The sequence below is a fragment of the Dasypus novemcinctus genome, chromosome 21 (assembly GCF_030445035.2).
Source record: "Dasypus novemcinctus isolate mDasNov1 chromosome 21, mDasNov1.1.hap2, whole genome shotgun sequence".
NCBI lineage: Eukaryota > Metazoa > Chordata > Mammalia > Cingulata > Dasypodidae > Dasypus > Dasypus novemcinctus.
The window spans coordinates 69,039,563-69,052,482 of NC_080693.1; the positions used below are offsets into that span (position 1 = coordinate 69,039,563).

A 12,920-nucleotide genomic window follows, 5' to 3' on the forward strand; every position below is an offset into this window, starting at 1 on the left:
CTCCTGCCTACTACAAGGGAGTTCCCGGGTTCAGTTCCCAATGCATCCTGGAGAAGGCGAGCAAGAGAGTGAACTGCCATGATGGGATAGGCGTGGTGGGTTGATGCAACAAGGAGGCAGAAAGAGGAAAGACAAAGAGAAACAGAACAAAGCAGGAAGCTGAACTGGCTCAATTGACTGACTGCCTCTCTCCCATATGAGAGGTCCCAGGTTCTGCTTTTGGTGTCTCCTAAAGAGAAGAAGAGCAGACGCAGAGAGCAAGTGCATACAATGAGGGCGGAAGGGATAAATAAATTTGAAACAATAAATCTTTAAAAAAAACACTACTACTATAACTCAACAAAAAGACAATGCAATTTTTTAAAATGGGCAAAGGTCTTGAATAGACATTCCTCTAAAGAAGGTATACAAATGGCCAATAAGCAAATGAAAAGATGCTCAACATCATAGCCAATAATGAAATGCAAATTCAAACCCTAATGAGATACCATTTCACACTCACCAGAATGGCAGTTATAAAAAAACACAGAAAATAACAAGTGCTGGGAAGAATGTAGAGAAATAGGAACCCTGGTGCATTGTTGGTGGGAATGTAAAATGGTGCAGCCGCTGTGGAAAACAATTTGGTGGTTTCTCAAAAAGTTAAGAATAGAATTACCATTTGACCCAGCAATCCTACTTCTAAATATAAATGTAAAAGAAATGAAAGCAGGGACTCAAACAGTTTCTTGTACACATGGTATGTTCATAGCAGCAATGTCCACAATAGCCAATAGGTGGAAATAACTCAAATATTCATGAACAGAAGAACGAATGAACAAATTATGGTATATACATACAATGGATTATTCAGTCATAAAAGAAGTTCTGATACATGCTACAAAAGAGATGAACCTTGAAAACATTTTGCTAAGTAAAAAAAGCCAGACAAAAAAGGACAAATATTGTATGATTCCACTTCTGTGAAATCTCTAGAATAAGCAAATTTATAGATAGAAAGAGTAGAAGTTACCAGGGGTTCGCAGGGACGGGCAATGGGGGGGTGCTTAATCAGCAGTTTCTACTTTGGGTCAAAAAGTTTTGGTAATGGATAGTGATAACGGCTGCACAATATTGTAAATAAAACTAATGCCACCGAATTGCAGATTTAAAAAGGGTTAAAAGGGCCCGTTTTTTTATATACGTATTACCACAATTAAACAAACATACATTTATCACTGAGACTGTGCCAAGCAATCGATATAGCAATTCATTTAATCCTTACAACTTTATTGGATATTATTTCCATTTTTAGAAATTGAGGCTCAGAAAAGAACAATGCATCACGAGGGCAGGATGTGGGCGCAAACGATCTTTTAAAGCACAAGCTCTTTCTATCACATCAGGTTACTTTGAACTCAGAGGCACGCAGTTTTGTTTACCTTTACATCCTCAGCAACTAGCCTTGCCCCTGGCACACACTATTTCAAGCAAGTCAGGCACTAACTGTCCTTGTTGCAGTTTTCTTTTGTGTACCGTAGAGAGATGTACAACTTAGAGCCGACTATCCAGGTGGGTATACGAACTTCGGAAGCTGTATGAGTCTCAAACCTTTCCTATGTCTTTCCGTAACTCCTAACTCTATGGTTGACGAGACCACTCTATACCCTGGAGGACTAAGCGAACACGGCCAATCACTAGGCCACGTTGCTCACATGTGGTCCGACGTCTGGGTTGCTATTGGTTAATAACATTAAAGCCCGCCCAACCGCCGCCCACCCCTTCACTAAATAGGCGCTGTAGGGGCGCTCTGGTCTTTCCGCAGCTGCGAGGCTGGGAGGTGAGGTGCAGGTCCAGTGGGTCTCGGGTCGCGGTTCCAGTGTGGGAGGCGGGCGGCCCGCGGTGATGACATTCCAATTAAAGCACGTGTTAGACTGCTGACGCTGGTGATGCGAACTGGAGTCTGAGCCGGGCGGCCGGGGCGGCGGGACGGGAACGGGCCGGCGGGTGCACGTCCGCTCACGTCCGCTCTTCTTGCAGGTCCCGCCGGTTTGCCGACATCGGACCTCGTCCCCACCCCTTCCTCCACCCCCTAGAAGTCCCGCAATAAAATGGCTTGGCACTAACGTTGGTGTCGTGTCTTCTGTCCGCGACGCGCTGCCTTTGAGCCCCCGTCGCGCCTGCGCGTGGCGCCGGGGGTTAAGCTGCAGCGCCAGAGCACGTGCTTGCGCATAACTGGGGCCGCCCGACCGTACGGGCGGCGCCTTTAACCGCGAGCGACAAGCCAGCCTGGGCTGCGCAGAGGGTGTGCAACGATTTAGGCCTCAGCCCTTAACCGCCAACCCGCCCCCCCCCCCCCCAGCCGCTCAGGGCTGGAATGCCTGGGGAGATGACGGGGCTCATGTAGGGGTGGCCCTTAGGCCTCTGTCCTCTTCTGTCTTATATGAGGGCATGCTGCTGTGCCGTCACTGCGAGTCCCGGGCTGTCATCCCTCCCAGGAGTTTTTCAGATGGCTTGGGATGCCTGCAGGGAGGGTGAAGAAACTCGGGCTTAGGCCTTGAGCCCAAGTGTAAAGGCCGTGGTCTATTTGGTAAAGTGGCTTTGGTCGTGAGCTGTGTGATGTGCTTAACTCATCTGGCAAAGGTGCTGCTCCGACTTACTTAGGAAAACTTCCATCGGGCCGCTGCTTATTTGGATACAGTCTTGTCAGGCATGTGTGGCCAAAGCTTTGAGTCTAATAGGCTCACGGTAACAAGGTGGTTGTGAAGTACATTTCATATGTGGCTGAGCACCAAACTACGCACGTAAATAATCACAAAATCACTTAATAGTTAACATTCTACAGCTAGGCTCAAGGGAAAAGTGCATCAAGTACAAAACTGGAAAGACAAGGATGAATGGGTGAGGCATTTAACAACTAGACTCGGTTCTTTACATTTGGACTGAGGATCATAGCACCTACTTCATAGAGGTGCTGGGATGAGGAGTACCTAAATAGCCCCTCTGAACAATTTACTGGTCCAGAGCCCAGTCAGTGAAAGCTGTTGGGCGAGGGCCCCTCTAAGCAGATTGAGTAGAAATAAATTAGATGCTTACCTAGTATTTGACATGAGATATTTATTTTGTGAAACAATGCAAGCGATTGTAAATTCCCCATACTATTTAAGTGCAACAGAGTACAGTCATGTGTAATCTCTACACAGTAGTGCGTCTAGTGCTTTGCCTTTAGTTATTGCACAAAAATTAAAAGACCAGTGAACAAGACGTAGACTCTTGACAGGCAAATCAGCCTACACAAATGAGAACAGTACACGACTGGAATGGCCAAATAATTTAACTCAAATGTTTTAATGGTACAATTGAAATAGCCCAATAAGGGTTCAAATATATTTTCCTCAATATATTAATTTCTCCAAAGTTCTGGCAAGGTGCTCCTTAAAAAACCACCATTAGTTTTGTCCACAGAAGTTATCAAAAGTTACTCAGGGTAATTTTGATGTCGAATGCAGTATTGAACAATAAAAATTTGTTTACTTCGAGCAAATTATACAATTAGAGGAAGGCCCCAAACTCGTAAACTAAACATTCTGACACAAATGCACAAAATAAACTTGGCAACATTAAGAAAAAGTCACATTAACTTTGAGATGTGTAGTGTCTGATGTTTCGCAAACGTTTGGTCTTGAGTCAGGATGAGAGAGCGGTTCTCCATTTTGGCTTATCAGAAAAGGAAACTGCCCACAGGATTATCCCAAACCAATTCTATTAAAGCATTTAGACTTGTAAAACTTCCGTGAGCAGACAGGAAATGCCAGGTGGAAAGACTGCACCTCTGGCTTTCCGTCCTCACTCCATCTCTATTACAGGAACAATCCAGTCTGCGCAGTGTTTGACATTTTCATGTACGCTAATGTCTCAGGAAAACATTCAGTATTAGTTGCAAACCAAGTGATTGTACCTCACTGGTAAAAGGCTTGAGATGGTTTGTTCTCATGGCTTTGCCTAATGTTCACATAAATTCCCTGTTTCCACCCCAACTGATGTGTTAGTGTGTATGTATGTTCTATGGCTACTTGCTTCCAAAATGCACAATTGAATATGAAAAAAGTTGTTATATCTTTTACCACCAATGAAATGGCTCACAACATTCTGTTCACACCCTCCACACATACACTGACAGTGTCTGGGAGTGTGAAGAGCTGCAATTGCGCATATAAACTAGAAGTGAAAAAATTGTGCACTGGCTGCCTGAGGAAAAGCTTTGGAGGAGTTGAGGCAAGGGGAAACTTTCCAGTTGTACATCTTTACTCTTCATGTGCTCTTTTGCGGTCACAAAAACTGGTGGACTTCAAAAAGCCACAGTGTGCATCACCTGTAACTTCTGGATCCACTGTAATGATTCACAGTTTCCTTTGACTAGAGAAAAAGCTTTGCAGCAGGCAATCCAGACACCTGTCACTGCATGTGTGGAATGACACCTCACAGTGGAATGGGCACCAGCAGGCAGACAGCAGAAGCAGTCAATCCTTAACAAAACAGCTGTGGCACAAGTGAAGGCCAGTGCTACAGCATGGCAGCCAAGAGCCCCACACCTGGAGGCCAGGTCTCCTAATACTGGGAACGTCACATCTTTACCATCACAGCTGCTCAGCAGCCTCCACAGGTGGGTCTTTGAGGAGGCAGGAAGTGGAGCGTGGGTCCATGGCTGAGTGCATTATAGGGATATAAACATCATCCATGTTTGGCATGACAAAAACTTTCTGTAGAAAGAATTAAAGAACAGCCATGTGGGTTAGAATGCTTTGTGTTCTTGGGCTGTCACCCTACTCTGTCCTGATACTAACTTTAGGCTTTAGATGAGTTTTTAAAAATGTATGAAACAATTTTGTCTATACATTCAATAATTTCCCTAGCATACTTGAAAAAAGAGAATTTGCCATGTCAATGAACACCAGAACCAATAAATAGGCTGACACAGAAGCAGCCTTTGATGTCATATATGTATAATAAAATTATACGAATTGATAAATATTCAACATTAATTTAAGTCAATTGACTTAAGCTGCTCACAGTATCTTCAAATTTCTATGTCCAGAACATATTACAAGTGAATTTATCCTTTTAAATCCTAACAACAAAAGACACTAATTTTTTTTTTTCCAAACTAGACCAATACTCAAGGGACAATCAGTGATTTATAATAATAGTGTTCTGCCTGTTTATAAACTTATTTTATATAAGCGAATTCTAGCAATGCACTCAATCTTCAGTAATGTTCTCTTACAAAAACATAACCTAAAACAAAAGCAAGGTAGAGGATGTGGCTCAAGCAGTTGAGCTCCTGCCTTCCAAAGAGGCCCCAGGTTTAATTCCTGGTGCCTCCTGAAAAAACAATAAAAAAAAGAACAACAAGCAAAACGAACAAAAAAACCAACTTAGGAAAGCCAATGTGGCTCAGTGGTTGAGCACCAGCTTCACACATGAGGTCCTGGTTTCAATCCCCAGCCCCTGGTACCGCCAAAACAAAACAAAAACAAAACAAAAGCAGGTGGATATGGGAAGGGATGCAGGAGTTACCCTTCAACTTCCCAACTTGCCTCAAAAATACCAGATGCCAATCTCTGTTCCGTCTTCTCTTTGAAAGGAAGTAAATGAAGGCATGGGGTTGTTGTTCCCCTAACTAAATTCAGAGTACTTTTCCATTTGGTGGTTATTACCTTTTCAGGAATTGGTTATCAGCTATTTCATCACCAGCTTTTAAATAACAAGAAAATGACTTTTTAAAAGGGAAATTTCTCAAAATCTCCCAGTGCAAGTCATGTGGGTCTTCTTCAAAAGGTGAAATTCATTACAAAGTAAATAGTTGCTAATTCATAAAATCTTGAAAAGATGACTGTACCAAAAATATTTGATAAAGATTTGATGGAACAGCTCATCCCAGGTCTCAGCTACATTGCTATTCTCTTTGGTGGCAGAATGAAAACAAAACAAAACAGTAAAATAGGCTTGGAGAACGAGCTCTCTGGCTTAGTAAATTCTAAGACTACCCTAGAAGCTATGCGGGGGAGGGAGCAGGTTTGACTCCCCTCTGGACTCCGAGGGCTGCACCTGACACATGGAAGGGGTACATGAGCGTTGGTTGAGCTGAACCTATTAGGAAGGTGGCTAGAACACAAGGGCAGAGAGTAAGGTCCCTGACCAGAGGCTGAGCACTACTGGCTGGCCAATTCCAGAGCTTATTTTGGGAAAAACAAAATCCATGGAGAGCCACAGAAGGCAGAGGGCTTACTTTACTACAAAAAGTCTTCTGAGGAACTGGTTTGAGATATTCATCATTTTGTTCTTTGACTAACATTTTTTGGTTTTCCTCTGAAGACTTAAGAGTTCTGGGGATGAGTTTCAGGGTTTCTGAAAATGCAACTAAATTTTTATGTGTACATTTGATCATATGTGCACTTTACTGGGAGGAGGATCCATAGTTTTCATCAGATTTTCAAAAAGAGAATGGTGACTCAAATGAAGTTCAGAACCCCTATTTTACTCAAAAGCTTTTTACTCAGTGCGAAACACTAGATAGCACTATGGTTTACCTGAAACTCTTGCTCCAGTTTCTTCTCTATCCAGTCTGTCACATGAACTAAAGTCACTTCTCTTTCTCCAAGTTTTGGCCGAGCTTTCAGCTCCACATATGGTGGTTTTCGGAAACCATACCTTTTTGAAAAAAACAAGAAACACAACTTTTAGGAGCAAAGAAATTTAGTAGATAGGCGCTAATAACAAACATTCCTCATTTACACAGGGCTTGACCATTATTTAAAATGTACTTTTATTCTGAAAATCCCCTCTAAAAATTTTCAACACAGCACATATGAATTGTGAATTCCCTCTGTGCCCTGAATGAGTTTAGAGCTGTGATGGATTGGAGTACTTCAGGTAAACTGGGAAATCCAGAAAAGTCACTAGAAAAGTCCCATCACCTGGTCATTTTGGGTTTTGTTTTACCTAAAATGGTAATGTCTTTTTTGCTTGCCACTTTTAGAGTAGTAGTATGTGTATGTTACCAAAACTGAAACATAAAAGTGTATAATGCCAAAGCACAATGAAGGAAAATACATAGCGTTAATTATTTGAATCTGTTTTCAGGGCAAAACTCCTGTTTGTAAGTTTTTCAGATGAAGCATATAAATCTAAATGGTAGCATTATTGTATAATGTTTGGACTGTGCTTTGATAAGTTATGGTTTATACTTTAGAATTCTCAGCAAAATGTTTCTGATGGATACATTTAATTTAATCCAAATATATGGATTTTACATTTTAAAGACAACTTGAAAAGCAAATTCTTGAATAGTAAATAACTTGGTCAGTGTTACTAAAATGTTGACTCACTGACTTTTGTTTTATGATAAAGGAAATAAGTGATTGCTTTCTCTCCTAGAAATATAGTGCTGTTACTATTCACTCTGTTTTCCTTGCTTCTGTAGAGTAAGTTTCTCACAAGGCTTAAATATTTTTAATATTCATTTTGATTCAAAGTTGGGTTTTGTTGTATGTGGAATCTTTGAAAGGTCAGCCAAAAAGGCATGCAAAATGAGCGTTCTGAAATTTGTCTTAATTCTGATTTGTGCTTAAGTTTTTGGCTTTAAAGAAGTTATAACAATGGGGGAAAAGTATATAAAGCAAAAAGTGAAAGACACTGCCTCTCTCAGAATCTCACCCCCAGACAGGAATGATGAGAGATAATATAAAGAGATAATGTTCTGTAGCCAGCTTTTTCACTCCATGCTGTACTGCTGGTCAGCCATGCTTTATGTGGTTTCCCAGTGGAGCAGGATGGCACTCAGAACTGTTAGTAAAGTCTAGACAGGAGACTGGGTGCTATCAAATGATCTGAAAACTTCAATCTGTCAGTCCAATGTTTTTGTAAAGTACAAGAAAAATGTTAAATTGCAGTAAAAGTTTCTAAATGTTCAATAACTATACTCACCTCTTTCTGGATTAATAATGAATAGTTCAGCATTTGCCCACACACTGGGTAGCACTATTCTAGAGGCCTTTAATTTTATCTCCTACTGAGCAGTGGCATTTGTAACTGGTAAGTCCAAAAACTTGGAAGGGAAGAAATGCTGGTTCAACCATTTTTGAAATGATACCATCTCAAAAACCAATTTTAATTTTTAAATTTATTTGATCTTTTAGGTTTGGAAGACTGTATGTTAAGGTATTCACAGTGGTTACTTCTGAATGGTAGGATCAGGGGCTTTATTTTGAAGTTTTTACTAGGAATCACCAGCACCATCACTGTGTGGCTAGTTAATTCCACATTCTTCTTTTTTTTTTTTAGGTACCAGGCCTGGAGATTGAACCCAGGACCTCATATGTGGGAGGCTGGCACTCAACCACTGAGCCACACTGGGCTCCCTTTAGTTAGTTTTTTCATTTGTTTGTGTGTTTTTTTTTTTAGGAGGCACCAGGAACCAAACCCAGGACGCCCCACGTGGGAGGCAGGTGCTCAACTGCTTGAGCCACATCGGCTACCTCTCTATATAAATAAACACACATATCTATATCTATCTATGTTTTTTAGGAGGTATCAGGGATTGAACCCAGGACTTTGTATGTGGGAATCAGGTGCTCAACCACTTGAGGTACATTTGCTCCCTCACTCCTTTTCTGATCATTCCCACAAACCCTTCTGAATACCAAGGAAGTGTGCTAGCATGTTGGCTTTACTTTACAATTGCACAGGGCTGTATTTTTCATATGAGTGTAGTTTATGGCACAATAAGTTCTCTTATGTAATCACTATATATACTTATGTCCATTTTAAAGAACTTGGAATATGAATTTTAAATTGAGATTTACAGTTAGTGATTTTCTTCTGTTGGACCCAGGAATAATTTTTTCAGTTCTCTATCCCGGCTTAGACCCCTTACCCCTAAATCCCAAGGGGTGGGCTGGTCATATATGTATTTTTAAAGACCTCCCAGGTGACTGTGATGTGCAGTGGGGTTGAGAACCACTGGTTCATCAGATTCCTTGGCCAGACTTCCTACCACAGTCATCAAGTATACATGCTCCTGCCTTCTCTACATCTATGTCTTTCTCAGGGAAGTCTTCCTTAACCATCTGAGGGATGCATGATCCACCTCTGAAAAGTGGAATAACAATGATACCCAAAAGGATGCTGTGAGGACTGACCAGGTGATGCAGTTATAACTCAGGCCAGGCAGAGAATAAAGGCCCTAATAAATGGCAGATGTTATTACTGGTGGAAGAGTTGGCTTTAGAGAGGAGGAAAAAGAATAGAAATAGCTCATCTCGCAAACTTTATGTACTGACTGTACCTTTCCTTAACATATGAAGATGAATCTTTCAATGTGAATTAACCACTCACAGAAGAGAGGTGAATCAGATTTATAACTGAAATTAAGGTTCCATGAAAAACACCTGCAAGCGCTTCTGCCCAGGAGAAGGTATTTCCACAGTATTACAGCCAAGTTAGGCTGGGATTTTTATGTCACCCAACAAGGGGAATCACTTGCTGTCCCCAAGGGCTTCTCTACGCACCATATTCGGTCAGTCGGGGGTGGTGGAATGTTGACCGCCAAGGTTCCTCTACATTCTTGTACTTCGACAGTTAGCAGCAGGGGTGTATTGGAAACTTCTTCAATCTTCTTTTTAATGAACTCTGTCTCCGTTGCTTTTTGGAAATATTTTGACTTGGTGATTTTGTCTACAAACCTCATAATCTTACTTGTTCGATGACCTCCAACGTACCTTCAAATGAGGAACACAAAGGAGCATTAGTATAAACTTCGTTGTTTGGACTGGGTGAGTCTACACTGTGGGGAGCTATGCTGTGCATTTTAGGATGTCTAGCAGCATCCCCAGCCTCTAGTAATGGATGTCAGTAGCACAATAAAAAATATCTCTAGACATTGCAAAAGTCCCCTGGGGGTAAAATCACCCCAGTTGAGAACCTCTGCTTTACAGAAGATATAAACATCAGAGAGCCCAAGTCTTGACAATGGGGCTTTAGACAGAGTCCTCATATTGCAAACAGAGGGTATCTCACCTATCCTCCTTTATATCCCTCAAATATTGAACACAAATTGAGTGTGCTATTGGAGAAATCTCTCCACCTCTATACAGCCAATGAGAAATCATGCTGCATCAACAGGTACACAAAACAGTAATTAACTGATGATACCACACCAAGTTTGAGTGGAAACTACTTTTCAAAGGGCTTAGGAACTTCTAAAGAAAAATGCTACATCAAGCTGACGTGCTAACAGATCAAATAAAATTCTGTAACAGGTCATATCTACCATAAAGCTCTCTGAGGAAGAGAGAATATTTGCTTTTTAAAATCCTTCCCAATTTCAGAGTGTCAGGAATGGTATGTGTGTAGGGAAAAATCATCATTAGGAAAGTCAAGCAAGTAGATTTTAAATAATGCACACTTCAGCACCAACAAATGTCTGGATTCTCTTTTCAACTTCTGTAGGATTTCAGAAGTGAATAAATAGGTTGATATTTTTTAAAAGCTTCCAAATCCTCTGGCTTCTTTATAATCTTGGTTTCTTCAACTCACTTTTTGATCATTCCACGATATATGTAACAGGCAAAGGAAGTCCCCAAAATGAAGTTCATGATGCAAAAGACCAGCTAAATCATTCACACTTTCACAGTTCACCAAGGAAATCACCTGAAGGTTTTGGCCTTGTAGGAACTAGCAGCTCCCCAACAGCAAAGGGAACCAAGTGCAGGAGAGCAATGCTGCCCTTCGGGCACTAGGGGGAGGTGTTGTGCAGTCTGAGCTCTGTGAAGAGCAGAGCTGTGCCCTTTGTCTTCTCACTATTTACTCAAATTGCATAATAAAGCCATTTTAATTTGGGACCCTCTTAAGTATGAAGAGTTATTCTAGTCTTTGCGCTCTGGAACTGAAGCTTAAACAAGCCATAGACACTGGATATTTATTAATGCAAAAAATGTGCAGGAGATACAGGGCTCACTCCTTCACTGCTGCCCACCCCACCCCCCCAGCCCAAGACCCAAGAAGTTATGATCCACTCACCCTTCCGCCCCTGGGAGGAGCTGCTTTTCTCCCCCACTGGGCTCAGGTGCATCATCTTCGTCGGAGGAGCCGGCACTGGAGGACTCCTCATCGCTGTCAGCCAGGCAGTAGGCCCTGGGTCTGCAACTGAACAGGGGACAGTCACCACCGAGCAGGCCCAGCTCCACTCAGGAAAGAACACACGCTGCCCCCACCCCACCAGGGTCCAGATGGAACCGCTGCTACACATTTTATCATTTTTTCCAACCTTCCCCAAAAGAAGGGGCCCAATCCAAGAGTCCTTGGACCGGCATAGATATTCGGGGGCTTCTTCAGGGCCCAGGCCCCTGACATGACTGCAGAGGACTTGGACCCAGGGGAGTTCACTTTTAGCATGCGTCAGAGGAAGGTGGTGGGGGCGTGATGCAGTCCACACAAGATGCAGTGATTTCATCAACAATGCAGGAGTAGCTGGGGGGGTGGTGGTGGTTGGGGGTCAATGGAAAGACGGATGGTTGCAAGGGTGAGAGGATGGTTTATGTTGAGATAACACCACCTCTCAGCAGATGACAGAGATTTTCAGGCAAGTCCCTTCATTGGCTGAATTCAACAACTAGGATGGTTTCCTGGCTTAGTGATCCCCAAACCAGTTTTGACTCAAGACTCCTTCCTAACAAAAATACATATCTTACTCCACAACTGCCTCATCTCCTAAGGGTCACAGAAAAAGCCAACAACCACAAGGCAGGATTCTCAAGAAACTTTAGAAAGCAAATGACATAGGCACCCAGGACCTTTCCTAGACATGAACAAATTTAAAGACCATGCTTTTACTATAAAAGAAATTTTACTCATCAGAGAGAAACGTCCTTTATGAATCTTTCCAGGTTGGATAATCAATCTCCAGAGACATGGGGGTTGCTGGACCAAGAGCAGAGGTTAGGGCTTAGGGGCCCCTCTGAGGGGCACTGGAAACTTCCTGGCTGGGTACTGGCCTTACAAAAGGCAGCGTCCTCCCTGGTCTATGGATTCATATCAGAGCAGCATCTCTGAGGCCTAGAGGCTGAACTGGGATGAAATGAACAAGGGACAGAATAGTCAAAGTTATAGAATACAGTAAGGAACCAAATGGTCACTGAACAGAGGCTGGGCCTTGGAGTTTGACCCAGAGAGGTCAAGGCTGTGGAGCTCAGGTCCTATCCCTGCAGCCCTAACCCTCTGGTTTCCCTTTGGTGTCCCTGGGCAGCCAGAAGCCCACTTGGACAGTCTCCTGGCAATGGAGCTGAAGGAACCCAGGGGCAGGGCACACACACCAGAGCAGGTTTTCAGGCCTGGCGAAGGCTCCAGCATGGTATGCTGGGAGGACGGGACCAAAACCTCTGTCCCTGAAACAGGAGACAGGAGCCTGGCTGAAAAAGGACCTCGCAAGTGTCCTCTGCAGCAGGACATGTGGAGCCTCCTCAAACCTGACTCTGAAACATTAGAGCAGTTGCTTCAGCCAACCGGCTTGGGTTTAACATCTAAAGGGAAACTCCCTCAGCAGAAATAAAAGCCTCTTGTCCCTTTCCATAGGGCTGGTACCAAACAGTTTCTTCTTTCTCCTTCAACATCAGAGACCAGGCTAGTCCAGGAACTGCTTCCATGTATTCCATTTCAGAGCTTTCTTTGGCGAGACAGCCCTCACAAAGAGAGCTTTTTTTATTTGAAATGTACACAGCAAAAAGCACAAACTGGATCTTAGCGATCAGGAAAGCCAGGGACTTAAATCCCCAAAGATTAAACAACCACTTCAGAAACATCTCTTTTCTTCTCCATCAGCAAAATGACTGTGTTCTCTGGCTCTCAGACCTGGAGGGCCAGCTAGGGAATATGGGTCCTTTATG

At 42.8% G+C, this 12,920-nt stretch overlaps 1 protein-coding gene, 1 long non-coding RNA gene and 2 other non-coding genes across 11 annotated transcripts in view; 3 read left to right on the top strand and 1 right to left on the bottom strand.

The window, feature by feature from the left end:
• The first annotated feature begins 1,739 nt into the window (after nucleotides 1-1,739).
• Nucleotides 1,740-2,203, top strand: LOC139437174 (uncharacterized). The gene is made up of 2 exons (XR_011646928.1): nucleotides 1,740-1,819; nucleotides 2,020-2,203. It is a non-coding gene; the product is annotated as an uncharacterized lncRNA (long non-coding RNA).
• LOC111763122 (small nucleolar RNA SNORD104) lies at nucleotides 1,879-1,948 on the top strand. The gene has a single exon (XR_002796055.1). It is a non-coding gene; the product is annotated as a small nucleolar RNA SNORD104 (small nucleolar RNA).
• Nucleotides 2,134-2,264, top strand: LOC111763123 (small nucleolar RNA SNORA76). The gene has a single exon (XR_002796056.1). It is a non-coding gene; the product is annotated as a small nucleolar RNA SNORA76 (small nucleolar RNA).
• An 812-nt stretch (nucleotides 2,265-3,076) lies between these two features.
• The window catches only part of TEX2 (testis expressed 2), a 112,619-nt gene continuing 102,775 nt past the window's right edge, over nucleotides 3,077-12,920 (bottom strand). For 4 of the 8 annotated variants that reach the window (XM_071210750.1, XM_071210751.1, XM_058284531.1 and 1 more), the window contains exons 9-12: nucleotides 11,059-11,178; nucleotides 9,549-9,758; nucleotides 6,570-6,690; nucleotides 3,077-4,739 (exon numbers count right to left, since the gene is read on the bottom strand). In XM_071210750.1, coding sequence (XP_071066851.1) covers nucleotides 4,617-4,739; nucleotides 6,570-6,690; nucleotides 9,549-9,758; nucleotides 11,059-11,178 — 574 coding nt within the window. In that variant the 3' untranslated portion in view covers nucleotides 3,077-4,616. Of the gene's footprint in view, nucleotides 4,740-6,569; nucleotides 6,691-9,548; nucleotides 9,759-11,058; nucleotides 11,185-12,920 lie in introns of all 8 variants that reach the window. The other 4 variants (XM_071210747.1, XM_071210748.1, XM_058284530.1 and 1 more) reach the window with 1 other exon arrangement.